At 42.0% G+C, this 17,416-nt stretch overlaps 1 protein-coding gene across 1 annotated transcript in view; it reads left to right on the top strand.

Annotated features, from left to right (window-relative positions):
- The window catches only part of LOC117531273 (G protein-activated inward rectifier potassium channel 1-like), a 33,035-nt gene extending 15,655 nt beyond the window's left edge, over nucleotides 1-17,380 (top strand). The window contains exons 2-3 of the mRNA XM_034194298.1: nucleotides 15,079-15,295; nucleotides 15,556-17,380. Coding sequence (XP_034050189.1) covers nucleotides 15,079-15,295; nucleotides 15,556-16,223 — 885 coding nt within the window. The 3' untranslated portion in view covers nucleotides 16,224-17,380. The remainder of the gene's footprint in view (nucleotides 1-15,078; nucleotides 15,296-15,555) is intronic.
- Nucleotides 17,381-17,416: the final 36 nt, after the last annotated feature.

Genomic DNA, 17,416 nt, shown 5'->3' with positions numbered 1-17,416 from the left:
AAAAAAAAATCTCAGTATTTCTACATTATACGAGGTCTGTTAGAAAAGTATTGTACCTTTTTATTTTTTTCAAAAACTATATGGATTTGATTCATATGTTTTTACGTCAGCCAAGCTTTAACCTTCGTGCGCATGCGTGAGTTTTTCCACGCCTGTCGGTTGCGTCATTCACCTGTGGGCAGGCTTTGTGTGAGCACTGCTCCAGCCCTCTCGTCGTCGTGTCATTGCAAGGAAATGGCGGAATGATTTGGGCTTTTTTTCCCATCAGAATTTTTTCAGAAACTGTTAGAGACAGGCAGCTGGAAACCATTCAAAAAATTTATCTGGCTTTCTGTTAAAATTTTCCGGGCTTCACAGAGAATAAGGACTGTTACTACAGCTTTAAGGACGGCCCACAATGGCGCACAGCGCGCCGCGCTCCGAGCCGCCATCGAGAGGCAGAAACCACCAGATCATTTCTAAACAGATCGCTGTGTGGAGCCGGGACCGTCGTGTGCAATTTATCTGGTTATCACAAGAGCTGGACATCAGCCATTTTCTGTCAGATTTCACTTTTAACGAGAGATTTTGTCATGGAAAGCTGCACGGAGGCTTTGCGCGTCACGACCGATTCGCTGATAAAGTGAGACAAAGGAACACCTCCGTTTCGGAGTGCTAGAGGACAAGTTGGGACATGTCTATCTCGGCTTTCAGTGCTTACCAGTCGAGTGAGTATAAGAGAAATTGTGGAGAGCTGGGCTTGTCCTCTGGCACTCCGAAACAGAGGTGTTCTTTTGTCTCGCTTCATCACCGAATCGGTCGTGATGCGCAAAGCCTCCGTGCAGCTTTCCATGACAAAATCTCTCGTTAAAAGTGAAATCTGCCAGAAAATGGCTGATATCCAGCTCTTGTGATAAGCAGAGAAATTGCACACGACAGTCCCGGCTCCACACAGAGATCCGTTTAGAAATGATGTGGTGGTTTCTGCCTCTTGATGGCGGCTCGGAGCGCGGCCATTGTGGGCCGTCCTTAAAGCTGTAGTAACGCTCCTTATTCTCTGAAGCCCAAAAGATTTTCACCGAAAGCCAGATAAATTTTTCGAATGGTTTCCAGCTGCCTGTCTCTAACAGTTTCTGAAAAAATTCTGATGGAAAAAAAGCCCAAAATCATTCCGCCATTTCCTCGCAATGAAACAACGACGAGAGGGGTGGACCAGTGCTCACTCAAAGCCTGCCCACAGGCGAATGACGCAACCGACAGGCGTGGAAAAACTCACGCATGCGCACGAAGGTTCAAGCTTGGCTGACGTAAAAACATATGAATCAAATCCATATAGTTTTTGGAAAAAATAAAAAGGTACGATACTTTTCTAACAGACCTCATATATGACAAGTTGATGTATTGTTGCAGATTGTCATTGCTGAAGCACAGTGTTTCCCTTTCATCCAGTGCAGTGCTACGTTTTCAAAGATTTTCTTTAGCGTACACCACAGGGTGTGAAACAGATGCTGTTGCTGTACTTTATGTCCCTTAGAAGGCTATTTATGCAGGTTCTGCAGCAGTGCCAGAGAACAGGTGCACAGTGCTCCATGTATATGTAAGTGATACAGGCTGTACATCTGTCATTGTGGTGTTCAGTGGGGCATCGCACATGAAACTGACTCAACACCAAAGTGTAATGCTGCGTTTGAATCTGTGCCATGGCTTGTGTTCAACACACATTTCAAGGTCACGGTTAGATGAGTCCTTCACGTATTGTCATGGAACAGAGAAACGAGGCATGCTGCAGTAAATTGTAATGATTGAGATGTATAATGGCAACCGCAAATAACCCAAAGCAAGCGTTAAGGTCAGTAAATTCTTGTGGATCCTGGGTAATTGTGATGCTGTCAAATCTCTTTTGGCCCATGTTGTTGCAGTGCAACATAACTATTAAACTGAACTGCAGTTGCATTTTGTACACATTTAAACAAACCAGAGAATTAATGTACACTTGTGCCAAAACTCAGTGGGGAAAGAATGCAAAGCATCTGCAGAATGTGAATTTCAACTTAGGTGTAAGAATAGGTAATGTGTGTGATAGTACATATACAGAATGTGCGCTGACTATGGTTTTTATATATTTAATTCTCTTTCATGCAGATTCCAGAACCATGTTTGAAACACAGGTGTTTGTAAGCTTTCAGAGCAGCACTGCATTTTCCAGACTATATGCTGCGCCTGAGTATTCGTCGCAAATGTTGCACTGGAGCATTATTCGCATCTGCAAAAAAACGTGTCATGAAGAGGAAACAAAAATATATAAGTCACATAAGTCTATAAGTTTCATTTGTTTTTGAAACATTGTGTTAGAATATAATGACTGTTAGCAAATAAAAGCTAACAGGCTACTTAATGTTATTGTACAATGCACAAAACACCGTTGCCGCTGAATATGAAAACATTATTAGAAGTGCCAGGTTGCATGGACCACTTCAAAATGTCACTAAATATGTACATGATTACCTCAATAAATGTAAATAAGCTTTTTAAAACACCCGATTATAAAGTTAGCCTTGCCTTAGCCCTGCCATCCTCCTCCATTCTGGTAAGTCACTTTGAATTATATGTTGCAATGTCTCAGAAAGTAAAGCTTAGAAATTACCCGTGATAGCGGGAAATCAATTGAATAATAATAAAAAAAATAATTAAAAGTCAACTACACATCTCATTCACCAATCTACCACACAATTCACTGGTTTGCTTTGCTGGAGGTGATTGGAATCTTGTTAAGTGACACTAGAAACTACGACCTGAGCTGATCAGCACTCATGCTACCAATACTAGTTTAATGCTACAGTTGTCAGTGTTTATTGTGCCTGTCTTCTCTCAACTTTGATTGACTCTAAATAGGTGGTATGGGTGGTGTATTTCTATGTGCTATCCTGGTGGAGAAACAGCAGCATTCCCATGCTTAGACAGATGCCACCTCTCCCAACCCTCAGCAGTATAAGTGGAAGAAAATGTCTGGCTGGCTCAATATTTTTTGAGTTATACACATAGATGTGTACAGATCTGATTTCAGAATGGTCTTCAGGGTGAAACTGAGGCCAATCAAATAAATCAAATAGCACCGAGGTCGAGTCCTCGCACAGGATTTACAGCCAAGCTCAAAGGACCAGTGAAGACCAGCAGTGTCCATCTTTTAAAAACGTTTCCTTCCCATATAAAACATTTTGACCACAACTGTCCATGATTACACCACATCAAAGATGTCTTAGTGAAAAGTTTATATGATCTGTGTGTTCACAAAACTTTATGATGACAATTCTTCACAATTGAAGCAAGTACCGTCACGACATCAAGACTATTGCATACAGTCCTATACAGGAAAACGCAAGAATGTCCAGGATTACATTCAGTTAACAACAGTTTAAAACTTTTTGCAGCATCTTGTATCATCACGACTTATTAAGAGCATTCAAGAGTCTCAAAGTCTATCCCTGGGACCTGCCATGATTTAATAGTTGTAGTGGTGTCCAAAAATCCTGTATAAAGGAATGAGGCCTTAATAACATACTCAAGTCAAGTCAGAGCATGTTGGTGCCATGTCTCACAGCACCCACCACTCCACGGAACTGCCATGGTAATCACCCAGGCAGACAACCCATTCATCCCCACACCTCCAAAGTAACCATCTATCTTATCAGCCTCTGAAGGACAAAATGCCCCGTTGTTTTCCTCCAGAAGAATTTCTACGGCCTTGGTGAACCATTCAGCTGCCTTCTTTCTTATCTTCTGCAACTCCAGCACACACGGACAGAAACTGACATAAACTTAACTCATTTGCCACTCACACATGGACAGAGACTGATACGCATGCTCCCACATTCACTACCCTCCTCCTGTCCCCATGCCCCACCCCATCCCGGCCCCCGCTCACGCCACTCCCTTCCCCCTCCGGGGTGCAGCGCAGCTTTAGCTGCTGTAGCTCCCCGTTCTCCGCCATGTTGCCCCCCCCACACACACTCACATTGCCTCAATTCGGATAACGGACTGTTTCAAAGTTTAGTGCACATAAACAATGTCAAATGCATATGTGTTGTCTTTAATTCTGATGTGTGCCTTTATTACGGTCAACAAATAATAATTGTGGATTAATTGCTGTATCTTGTCTGTGGTAATTGGAGTGTGGATGTAATCTTGTTGTTGTTGCACTAGTGTAATGACACTAAATCTCATCTATCTATCTATCTGCCAATGCCATGTGAAACATGGGTGTCTCCTTGGCCTTCTCCAGTTGCTTGGGTTCTCAACACTGAGGCACCTGCATGCCGGGTCTTTCACAGAGAAACAAGTTACATGGCCAAATGTTGTCATTGATGATGTCTCACAGTGCACGTGATACCCCTCATTAAACTAATGAGAAAGACAAAATATCAAAAAACATTCATACAGACCCTTAAACTACTACTGAGCAAGAAGCTCAGCGGGATGAGTTGGGGTACCATTATGTAGACCTGCGCTTGATTCCTGGTCATGCATGCTACCTGTCTGGACAAGACACCTCTTTTATATTGTCTCAGTCCACCCAGTTGTAAATGGGCATCATCCATTGGACTGGCATCCTGTCCAGGGGTAGACGTAGGGTCTCATCTGCCTTCACACCATGGAATCCAGGGGTAAGCATTGGACCTATATAGCAGTGATTTTCAACCTTTTTTGAGCCGCGGCAGCCTTTTTATATTTACAAAATCCTGCGGCACACCACAAACCAAAATAATATAATTCTATTACCTCTGGTTTTGCGCAAAACCCAATTATCGCAATAGAAAATCGATACAGAAAACACAGCATTTTGAAAATCCTCAAGCATTTTGGGCTCTGTTTTTTTTTTAGATGTGTCAACACTTTTATTCACAACAATCTGCCACTCTAATATTCATGGAGCGCAGAGGTTGCCTTCAGCGAACCCAGTTGTGAGCGAGAAGGCCCAAGTCTAACCACGGTGACATCAACGGAGGTCAGGCCGCCTTCCCCGCACACCTCCACAGCCAACGCTGTTTCTCCTTCCCAGAGGAGCCATGCTCCATGAGCAGCTGAGATTCACGCTGTAGTCAGCAACCCGTAACCACGGAGATGCACAACGCTATGTGCGCAAGTATGTCTATTATACTATAGTACAGCACTTTGCTGCCATCTACTGGAATAAAAGATCATTACATCATCTGCCACACTATTACAGCACATACACCCGATAATGGTGATATTTGATAATTGCCCACAACCGATCATGGCACCCTAGGGTGCCGCGGCACCCCGGTTGAGAATCACTGCTATATAGGACTTTTTTTTTTTTTTTTTTTTTTTTTTTAATAAAACAACACCAGTGTTTAAAGTCCTGGACATCTTTTAATTAATCATTAAAATGTGACAGAGCTGTAACCACTATCAGATGGCCATTTAAAAACAAGAGGAACACGGTCTCATCTGGTTTCCAAGCAGCTCACCGAGGAACCCCCAACTCAGATTCAAGAGGCAGAAACTGTCAAATGCAGGATAAAGGAAAATTGTAGAGAAACACACTGACATGAGCAACAGCGAGGTGGTACGTCATCGTCAATAGACGTTCCTCTCAGGAGGCCCTTCTGCAATTGGAGATAAATGCTGTAGTGGGCTGCAGCAGCAGGAAGGCGGGCGCGGACGCGACCGTTTATCTAGACAGGAAGGCGGACGTGTCAGCGTGACTCGTCAAATATGCCAGCGTCTGAATCTGAAGGACGAGCAAAGAAGATGAAACAAAGTGTACAGTTGCATAATAAACCCACACACACACACACAGTTGGCTTTACGACTGCCATTTGTTTTGCGCACACACCTTCACTGTCGCTGAGGAGGAAGCGGGTCGAGGGACCTGCTGCTTTCACTCAACCTGAATCTCAGGTGGCTCGGGAAATTAAGTGCCTTTCATTTATATCAGCTCCTCTTCCAGAGGCCATTAATCCCCCCCCCACCACACACACACACACCACCCCACACCAGCAGCAAGTCTTTAGACGCAGTAAGCGATCAAACGAGCCTTTCACCTTCTCCAAAGTGGCAGACACTTTCCCCTTTCTTTGGCAGAGCTATAATTTTGCAGAAGCGTGTCAGTGCCATGAACTACAAAGGCTTAAATATGGCTTCCTTACGAATTGATTTTCTTGTGCCGACTTGTACTAACGATACTGACAAATGGGGCACCTACATCTATTCATCTGAGCAACAGAAATAACGCTTTGTGTTCTTTATAAGGGGAGGTGATGGTCTAGTGGTTAAGGTGTTGGGCTTGAGACCAGAAGATCCTGGGTTCAAATCCCCGCCTGACTGGAAAATCACTAAGGGCCCTTGGGCAAGGTCTTTAATCCCCTATTGCTCCTGGTGTGTAGTGAGCGCCTTGTATGGCAGCACCCTGACATCGGGGTGAATGTGAGGCATTATTGTAAAGCGCTTCGAGCGTCTGATGCAGATGGAAAAGCGCTATATAAATGCAGTCCATTTACCATTTACTTTATAAACTAGAAGTGCGTGCAGAGTCCCCCAAAGGGAGATTTGAGGGATTTTAGCTAAATCGGCTAATAAAACAAAATAAATGCTAATCATTTTGTGAGCGCGATAGCTTGTTTAAATAATTGTGAACAAATTACCACTTGTAGAAAAGAACAGAAATGTGAAACCACTGTTTTTCCTTCTGTTGTCTCATTAGCAACAGTTTTCCTCGAGTATTTTCAGGATTATATCCATACAGTGCTCACAATACAGATTAAAGAACCAGATGGTTTTTCTTTGCCTCGTGAAACTGGCGAACTGAGCTGTAAATGGGTACTATCCTTGGGAAGTAACCATTGGACTGGTGTCCCATGTAGGAGTCATAGGATGCGTCTTAATTCAGGGTCTGCATCCTCAGGAGGCTGCATTCTATGAAGACCTATATCCATACAATGGTCACAATACAGATTAAAGAACCAGATGTTTTTTCTTGGCCTTGTGAAACTGGCGCACCAAGCTGTAAATGGGTAATAGCCTTGGGAAGTAACCATTGGACTGGTGTCCCATGTAGGAGTCATAGGATGCGTCTTAATTCAGGGTCTGCATCCTCAGGAGGCTGCATTCTATGAAGACCTATATCCATACAATGGTCACAATACAGATTAAAGAACCAGATGGTTTTTCTTTTCCTCGTGAAACTGGCGAACTGAGATGTAAATGGATACTAGCCTTGGGAAGTAACCATTGGACTGGTTTCCCGTCTAGGAGTCATAGGATGTGTCTTAATTCAGAGTCTGCATCCTCAGAAGGCTGCATTCTACAAAGATCTAGCCTCCTGAGATTGCAGAGGCCAAACCAGCCATTCTGAAATTGAGCTATTCTAGATCACAAAGCATTTTGTGATCATGTCATTATCTTATTTCCCCCATTGCCACGCAACCTTGACAAGCACACGCGACAACTGAGTATAGTGGGTGAAAATTGAAACTGCAGTGTTACACTAATACTAGAAGCACTCAGAGATTGCAAACCTCCGCCAAGGCCATGGGGTCACTGACGCCATAACATCTACACGCCGTGGAATCATTGAACCTAAAAAAGTCTAACAATGATGTTTGCTCAGTAGTAAAAAAAAGTTTCATCTGCTGTGACTGGATAGCATGTATCCTTAACGCTTGACATCACAGTTTATTGCAACTTGCACCTTTCCCAGAAGCTACTGTCATCTGAGCACTGATATTGATATTGCATGTGTTTATAGACAAAAACAAATAAGAGACAAAATTTAATTTATTATTCAACTAAACTGCAAATATATGAATTTTTTAACATTTATGAAACACTTCTCTAAACAAGACCATAGGGTCACTGACCCTAAAGAGATTCCCTCCTTGGCACAGTGATCTATTTCTTTTTGTCTCTTTCTCTAAAATTGTATATAATAATCATTAGATTATTAATATATAAACAAAAATAAATTTAAGAAATATTACAATTTGAAAACAAATGCACCCGAATGTGATGACAGCTGCAACTGCTTAATGCTTTTAACAGTGAAAATGCCATAGACATGCTAACGCGTTAGCATCGGGATCGTGATCCGGATCACCACTAAAATTTAATCACTTGTTCCTCTTGTCATTTCCAACCACTCCACAAAATTTCATCAAAATCCGTTCAAAACGTTTTGAGTTATCCTGCTGACAAACAGACAGACAAACAAACAAACGTGACCAAAAACATAACCTCCTTGGCGGAGGTAATAAATCATAAACCACATAGCAACCTGATGTTATGCAGTTCTGACATTATGCCCTTAGTTACCCATTTTTAGAAGATCTTATACACCAGTAGGGTTGAACTTTATCAAATTAAACAATTCAGGTATCATTCCTATGCACTGGAGGAAAGGACGTTCACCTGGATTGCAAAAACGACAGGTGTACCACCAGTGATGCCGGTAACGCGTTACTCTAATCTGACCACTTCTTTTAGTAACGAGTAATCTAACGCGTTAATCTTTCCAAGTCAGTAATCAGATTAAAGTTACTTCTCCATGTCACTGTGCGTTACTATTATTTTTCATTGTGGGTCGATAGCAGCATTAAACTTGGTCTGTGGGCAGGAGGTCGGGGTTCGACTGAACTGCCCACTTTAAGCGAGCTGTGAGCTTTTCATCCGCTGTTTTTTGCAGCTGCTCGACTCATCCTCACCTCTTAAAGCGCAGTGATCAGCACACCTGCACTGAGCTTTACGAAGACATTTTTATACTTTTTCCTCCTTTATTTAGAATTCTGAGCTGAGCTGCTCCGTATCGTCTCGTTAAAAACAGCTGATCCTCCGCGACGCGTCAACAACTAACACTATTTTCCACTCAAATGCACCTAAACTCTCTGAGGACCACATGATGTGAAAACGCAATAAAACTTTCTTACCTGTAAATCTGGTCCTGTTTTCTGCATAAATAAATGTTATCCATTCTTTGTGCTCAAACGCCAAAGCAGGGGCGAATCCAGATGGAACACAACACCCCTAGATTAAAGGTACAGTTTTGAACTACTAATATTGCTTAAAATAATAATAATTTCGATAAGTAAAATATTTAGAGAGAATTTAAATGTTAGAAAAATGTTAGAATTTAATAGTTACATTTATAAACAATGTAGGTTTGAAATTGCAAGTTTTACTGTTACAGTGCTGTCAACAGTTAAATATGAGGTCAAGAAAGACGTCTTTATTTTACTTTTTATAAAACAAGTATTTATTTTCATTGAAGTCAAGAAAGGGTGACTATAAAGTGAGTTTTGGCAAAACAGGTATCATTGTCATGTTGACGTGGGTTGTTGTCGACAGCTGGGAAAGTAACTAAAAAAGTAACTAGTAATCTAACTTAGTTACTTTTACAATTGAGTAATCAGTAAAGTAACTAAGTTACTTTTTCAAGGAGTAATCAGTAATTGGATTACTTTTTCAAAGTAACTGTGGCAACACTGGGTACCACACTGCTCTGTCAGGATAGATGTTTGCAAGGATCATTCTTAGTAGGATTTACAGTCTTACCAGTGTGGCGTGATGGTCTGGTGGTTAAGCTCTGGGCTTGAGACCAGAGGATCCTCACTTCAAACCCCTGTAAGGTGGGAAAATCACTAATAACCCTTGTGGAAGGTAATTTAATCCCCAAGTTGCTCCTGGTGTGTAGTGAGATCCTTGCATGGCAGAACCCTCACATTGGTGTGTGTGAATGGGTGAATGTGAGACATCATTGTAAAGCGCTTTGAGCTTATGATTGACATGGAAAAGCACTATATAAATGCAGTCCATTTATATTCAAGAAATCAACCACTGACTACATCATTACTCTTAGAGATTATCAGCTGTGTTTATTTTACAGCCTGTGCTGATTCTATCGCAATGTTTGGGCCACCTGGGACGTCGTGGTCATTCATGGGATCCCCAACAAGTTACTTTATGGTAAAATATAGCATATCAAAGCTGAGGATTCGCTAAGCTAAAATGCTAACAGTGGTACCACATTGTTGCATCACACCCTACACAACAGATACCACACCAGCCAACCAATAGGAAAGTTTGTCTTGATGTGCAGTGTGGAAATGAAGACGTGACTATTTTCTTAATGACGAGAAGATTGTGATGGTAAATGACAGGCAGCTGTCGTGTTTTTTTTGCAGCTCTTGCCGTGATGCCTTTAGATTTTTAATCCCGCTTTAACTTTAATACGCTGGTGACACTGCAAGACAGGCTTCTGTGGGCGCAGACGTCTTTCTGTGAAATGTCACACCCTTCTGTCCTCAACATCACTGTGAATTCAAACGACAGCCTGTTTGCCATCTGTGGACCAAGAGGCTCCTCGTTCCCAGGGCCAAACTGCTCCGTGCACCGCAACCAATTGGGAGACTCGTGTCATTGCAGAATGTATGTCTGTTTAAATGTAATGCATGGCGGCAGAGGATTCACTTACCTTTGTGCCTCCCTGTCCTCACTCGTGTTGGCAGTGGAAGTCAGTGGTCAGGTTTTATTTCTGGTCTTAAAGCTGTTTTACGATCTGCCGTGCAGGGAACACTGCTGTCATTTTTCATAAAATATCACCTTTTGCTTTGTGAACCATTCTTACATAACCGCCAGACAAAGATACAACTGAAAAGAAATTTAATAATGTACATCATGTGTTCCCTCCCCACACACACACACACACACGCAAGACTGGGCTGAGCCGACCCAGTCTCACGGAATGTCGTGATTCAGCAGCATCAAATATACATTAATCTATTGGTTTGTCATATTGTCATGAAAAGTGCTAAATTTTCATCATGGTGGCACAAATTCATTCTAATTAATTCCGTGATGGGTGCACATAATTAAAAGAGCACCGGGGGGGGGGGGGGGGGTGTTATGGTATAGGGTTAGTGGAAGGAGTAAGGTTAGGTTGGCAAAGGCTATTCACCCAACCGTTGGGCAGATACATATAATGTCTTACCTTATTCGCCCAACCGTCGGGCAGATAAATATAATGTCTTACCTTATTTGCCCAACTGTTGGGCAGATAAGTCATACATGGAACATTACAAGCCCAGCCATTGGGCACATAAATATAATGTCTTACCTTATTCGCCCAACCGTTGGGCCGATAAATATAATGTCTTACCTTATTCGCCCAACCGTTGGCCCGATAAATATAATGTCTTACCTTATTCGCCCAACCGTTGGGCAGATAAGTCATACATGGAACATTACAAGCCCAGCCATTGGGCACATAAATATAATGTCTTACCTTATTCGCCCAACCGTTGGGCCGATAAATATAATGTCTTACCTTATTCGCCCAACCGTTGGGCAGATAAGTCATACATGGAACATTACAAGCCCAGCCATTGGGCACATAAATATAATGTCTTACCTTATTCGCCCAACCGTTGGGCCGATAAATATAATGTCTTACCTTATTTGCCCAACTGTTGGGCAGATAAGTCATACATGGAACATTACAAGCCCAGCCATTGGGCACATAAATATAATGTCTTACCTTATTCGCCCAACCGTTGGGCCGATAAATATAATGTCTTACCTTATTCGCCCAACCGTTGGCCCGATAAATATAATGTCTTACCTTATTCGCCCAACCGTTGGGCAGATAAGTCATACATTGAACATTACACGCCCAGCCATTGGGCAGATAAATATAACATCTTACCTTATTTGCCCAACTGTTGGGCAGATAAGTCATACATGGAACATTACAAGCCCAGCCATTGGGCACATAAATATAATGTCTTACTTTATTCACCCAATCGTGATTGTGTATTTGACGCATTTTGTGCATCTAAACTACGTTTTTTACACCACTTTTTTTTTAGGCTCTGTTGCGGCGTGAAAAGTGGCGTATGTTTGACACATTTAACTCCACCGTCTTTAATTATTGTGAAAAAAACACCGCAATGGATGAAAGCAGACAAACGTCATCAGTATTTTGAACAGAAGCCTGTTAATGATGATGAAACAGTTATTATGAACAAAATGCTGCTTGTTGCCTGTAAGATGGTGTTAGTTTGACACAGTTCCCTGGGTGTGATGAGCCAAACAGAACCACTGTAGATCACAGCACCTCTGCGGGCTGCAAACCCTCCCGCAGCCGGCGAGAAAATATCTGCCCTTTTCCCTCCTTGTTAAAACCGGAAGTGAACTTACAAGCGTGCTCATTGGTCGGTTGTGGTTGAGCGTATATGCTCGCATATTTACTTTATTGAATCAACGGATGGGTGTATAGCCAGTCCGCGTTAAGATTATGGTTAAGGTTAGGGTTGGGGGGTAGGAGTAGGGTTAGTAACAGTGAGTTAAAAAAAAAGTGTCATGAAAATTGGAATCATTTCATGATGGGAGGACAAAAACAAAAAAATCCTGAGACCTGGCTGCACATATCATGACCATTGTAATTCCATGTTGCATTTTAAGTACTACTATACTGAAATTGTGGAACTGGTTGTCATGCAGCCTGAGAACATTGGGTCCAACCTGGAATACCAATCGTGAAATTATGTAGTGGATCCATAAAAATAATTTAATCAACTAGAGGAGCAAGCAGAAGATTGCCTCCGTCTTTCAAGGCACAATAGATCCTTCAGCCACATTGGCTCCAACTTGGATTTCAAGTGGACTTCAGTATAATGAAGTTTCCATCAATAGCTGATGTTTTTGCTTTGATATCGAGCACAGATATGTTTTCTCCTGTTAACCTGCACAATTGACACAAATGACTACTGCAGCCAGCATATGATCAGAAAAATTAGCACTTGTTCATTAGACTTGCGCGGGTCACATGTATCGCGCCAGCATCAATATATCTACAGTAGTCCGACTTGAGTGATGACAAGTCTTTCCCTCTGCAGCTTCCTCAGCTTTCTTTGCACAGGGCCATGGTGGGAGGAAGAAGAAATACTTAACAGCTTCCAGCTTCTCTTTCGCAGTCTTTCTCCCGCCGACATTTTCAGCTCTAAAAATCAAGCCCCTTCTTACATTAACACCCACCGCAGTGTCCCATATTTTACTGAAACAAACACAAACCATGACAGGGAATGTCACGTCAAAGCTCACTCATTTTACACTTCACACTCTTTTGATCCCACATGGGTTTCGTCTGCACAGTAGCTACAGTGTGTCATTTTTCTTTTCTTTTTTGGGGGTTAAAACTGCTACTTTGGTTAAAACTCCTGATTTTACAATCACAGTATTATCCCACAAACAGCATAAAAGCTGTCTTATAAAGCCACGTGTCTCATAGAGCCATGTGGATAAAGGGTTTTTGAAATTCTTTATTAATACATTTATTTTATTACTTCACCCAAAGAGCCTGTGTTTTTCTATGCATGTCAGCAAGCCCGGGGAGAGAGATTTTCACGAGATAAACTATGCAGATTTGGACCAGGGGCAGAGCCGGTACTTTTTCCTCATCATTGGGAGTTGACCCTAATCAAAACAGCCACGTTTACAGTACATCCGCACTTTATTCCTGATCCGATTGAATTTTATCCGATTGTTAGATCAGACTGTCCTGTTTACATGAACGTGCCCTAAAGTGATCCGCTTGCTGTGCGGGTTTACATGCACCGTGATTACAATCCGATTCAGTCATAATGCTTTGCGTTGTGACATCTGCCGTTTGTGACAAACGCAAATGACTTGTACCCGGAAGCCCGCCTGTATAAACAATGGATTTGTTAGCTGGAGTAATCAAGATTACGGTTATTCTTTGTGCGTTTCTTTTGAAACTGCAGCATCAGAGGAACATGCTTGTTGAATCCACAAGGAACATCAAATCTTAATAGGAATTCTTATAGGACTCAAAATCCCAGAGAATTTCTATAAGATTCCTAGAAGGCCTTGCAAGATTCCTTTGGGATTCCCACAGGAGATTTTTTACATGATTCCCAACAGGAAATTTTTTTTTCCAAATACTGACAGACATCGCATGGGAATTCTATTGATGATAAAATCCTATAGGAAGACTCTAAAATTTTAAGTTGGGAGGCTTTTTTTTTTTGGCAATTTCTCAAGAAATGTCTTGTTAATATTAACTTTATCCAGTTATCGTCAACTATAGTTAGCACCAATTATGGATATGTTCCAAACTATGGCAGCAGTGGTGACCACGCGGTTAGTGCAGTTGTTTCCAGAGTGAATGGTTCCCACCCCTGCCCGTTCTCCATGTAATGTGGAGTTGCATCAGGAAGGGCATCCAGCATTAAAGTTGTGTCAAATCAACATGCAGATCCATATCTGATCTGCTGTGGTGACTAAGTTGAAAAGAAAAAAAAAAGCTGAAGGGACTTCCAATGGATATATTCCAAACACAGAAATCTGGTAAATTCCAGCAAACTGCTATCATAGATAGAAATGTAAGAGTCCTATATAGACCCCGAGTCCCATTGATGCCAGTGCTTATCTATGGACTCCGTTACAATAAAAAAAGTTCAACATCCCGACCAAGTTGATCCAAAATTTGTTCAAGTCTTTCTGAGATATCCTCGTTGCATAAAAGCAAACAACCAACAATCATATTAAATATATGGAGGTAAAAATCCTACATGTGCCTATAAGAGTTGGCTTATGGGTTGATGTAGGCATTAATAAGACTTGTATCTTACAATTTTTTCGTTTGTTCTGAGTATACGGTCTACACCGTTTATAAGATTGAGCTCCAATTTTTTTTTTGCTTTGTTTGTCCAAAGTGGTAAAAGACATGGTGCACGATCAGTCAGTGTTGTAGTCAAGACCATCTAAACCAAAGCCAAATATGACCAACATCAGAGAGTATCAAGACAAGACCAAGAACATGAGGCATTGAAACCAAAATAAGACCAAGATCAGTCTGGAGAGCTACAACACTACTATCCACATCCTCTCTGCCAAACCTTCTCCCACTTGAGTCATTTGTCCAATTTCATTCGCCACATCAACCCTATGCTCTGCTACAGGAGAGAACTTTAACAAATACTTGTCCTACATGGATCAAATAAGCTAAGACTTCACAAAAAAGTAAAATTAAATACTTAAAAGTGTTTTGATCATTTGTGTTTCCAGTCTCGGCAGACCCCAGAGGGGGAGTTCCTGCCCCTGGATCAGTGTGAACTGGATGTGGGATTTGGGACCGGGGCGGACCAGCTCTTCTTAGTTTCCCCTCTTACCATCTGCCACGAGATCAACACCAACAGCCCATTCTTCGACCTGTCGCAGCGATCGCTCATGAACGAGCAGTTTGAGATTGTCGTCATCTTGGAGGGCATCGTGGAGACAACCGGTTAGAGCAGACAGTTATTTTTCTTTTCCTAATCCCTCTTAATACACTTGTTTTTTTCCCCCTGTGGAATAGTGCATTTCTCAATAATGCTAAATTAAATACTAAGCAGAGTCTTAAATTATTAAAAAGAGCACGTCATATTTTTAGATTTTTTTTTCGAAATTCTGTTCTGTGCTTAATAGCCCACTTTTGTTTTCGACATATCTTTTTCTTCATCCCGCTCTCTGTCTCTGTGAAATACTCTTGTCTCTATTTTGTAGGTATGACATGTCAGGCGCGGACATCTTACACAGAGGACGAGGTCTTGTGGGGCCATCGTTTCCTCCCCGTCATGTCACTGGAAGAGGGCTTCTTCAGAGTTGACTACTCCCAATTTCACAACACTTTTGAGGTCCCCACTCCTCCCTATAGTGTCAAGGAGCAAGAGGAAAAGTCATCCCTGACCTCTCCAAAGCCCTTACCTGTAGCACACACCCCGACCTCCCCACTGTTGGGTAACGGAGGCCGTGGAGGCCGCAGAGAAAGGCTCCCGTCTGCTGATTACCCGGACCCGGTGGATGACCAAGTGACCAGATTGCCCAGCAAACTCCAACGCATGAGCTCCTCCAAGGAGGAGCATCTCTGGTTGGGGCTGAAGGCTGGGCCGGCCTTACCTGGGGGGAAGGCCTCCAGCACAGGAGACCTGCCGCTCAGTATCCAGAGGCTGAGATCCAGCTCCATCCCTGCTGCTCGGCATGGAAATCCAGAGGAGCAAGTTCAGCTTTTGGCTTTGGATGGAGATGTTGAGGAGGAGGTGGAGAAACACAGACTGCCAGCAGCTGTTAGTACCATCATCCCAACATCAGTCCAGGTCTCCTTAGTAGGAAGTCGACCAGAAGATAATCTGCCTCCGAAACTTCGGCGGATGAATGCTGACTTTTACCTCTAAGACTAAGAAACACTGACAATTGAATCAGGCTTCATGGGCATTGCTAATCGACTACTGTGACTTCTATTTTTTTCTTCCCAGTATTTTAAAATTTACTTACTGGCTCAGTAACAGGTTCTGTAATAAGTTGTCTGTTACCACAAACAGGACGCCGATAAGCCATCCATCCGCTCATACTGTGAGTCATTTTTCAGAGATCACCACCTGTGCCCCTCCCACTGACCTCTGACAGCTTTTGTCATTCACTTTTTGCTCTAAACTAACAGAAAAGGGTTCACTGTTTTGAAACATGAAATGAAACAGTTGCTTTGGAAGACAGCTTAGTGTTTCGTGATGCCTAAGATGCTTAAATTAACTATTTTGTTTCATTTGGTTTTTCAGATATATATTCCATTCACTGAAATGCTTGAAGCACTTATTTAAGCTGTTGCTTTATGAAGTTATTCTGCGTTTTGAAACGTATAACATACTGAAGGTCACATTTACTGGACAGTGGAGACTCATCACTTCAGCAAATGATTCAAAAATCTCAAATTCCTTTAAACCATTTCAGAAATATTTGAAATAATGATTGAAATGAAACAATTCATTTAGAAATTTTTTAATATTTTAAAATGTTTGAAACACTAAATGAATAAACAAAGTGGTTTGGGGAATAGTTTCAAAATGTTTACAGCACTGGTGCCATCCATTGGATGGTGGACATTCTTTAGCTCTGCAAAAATCTCAACACTATGAAAGAAAGTGTGGAGAAAGTGGAGATCCATTGTTAAAGAGAAACACGTCGTCTCCACTCGAACTACACCAGAAACACTTTACCGCCACGCTTGGAATGAAAAAATAGCTGAATCAAAGCCATAGAAATCTGAGCAAAGGGATTTTTGTGCCAGTAGAGCACCACTTTCTCCACCGTCTGCAGTTTAGACCTTTCTCAAGTGAAGTGCAAATTTTTTGCAAAAGAAGAATCGCTGAAGATACCTTAACACTAACTGAAGCTTTTGAAAAAGATTCAGTCTTTTGAAATGCTTAATTAAATAATTCAGGCATGAGAATTCCATGAGACCGACGTCCTGCATCGCTTCCTGTCCTTTCTGTGTGGAGTTTGCATGTTCTCCCCGTGTCTGCGTGGGTTCTCTCCAGGTGCTCCGGCGTCCTCCCACATCTAAAGATGTGCAGGTTAGGTGAATTGGAAA

Source organism: Thalassophryne amazonica, chromosome 18 (assembly GCF_902500255.1).
Source record: "Thalassophryne amazonica chromosome 18, fThaAma1.1, whole genome shotgun sequence".
Taxonomy (NCBI): Eukaryota; Metazoa; Chordata; class Actinopteri; order Batrachoidiformes; family Batrachoididae; genus Thalassophryne; species Thalassophryne amazonica.
This window is presented reverse-complemented; position numbering and strand designations above follow the sequence as displayed.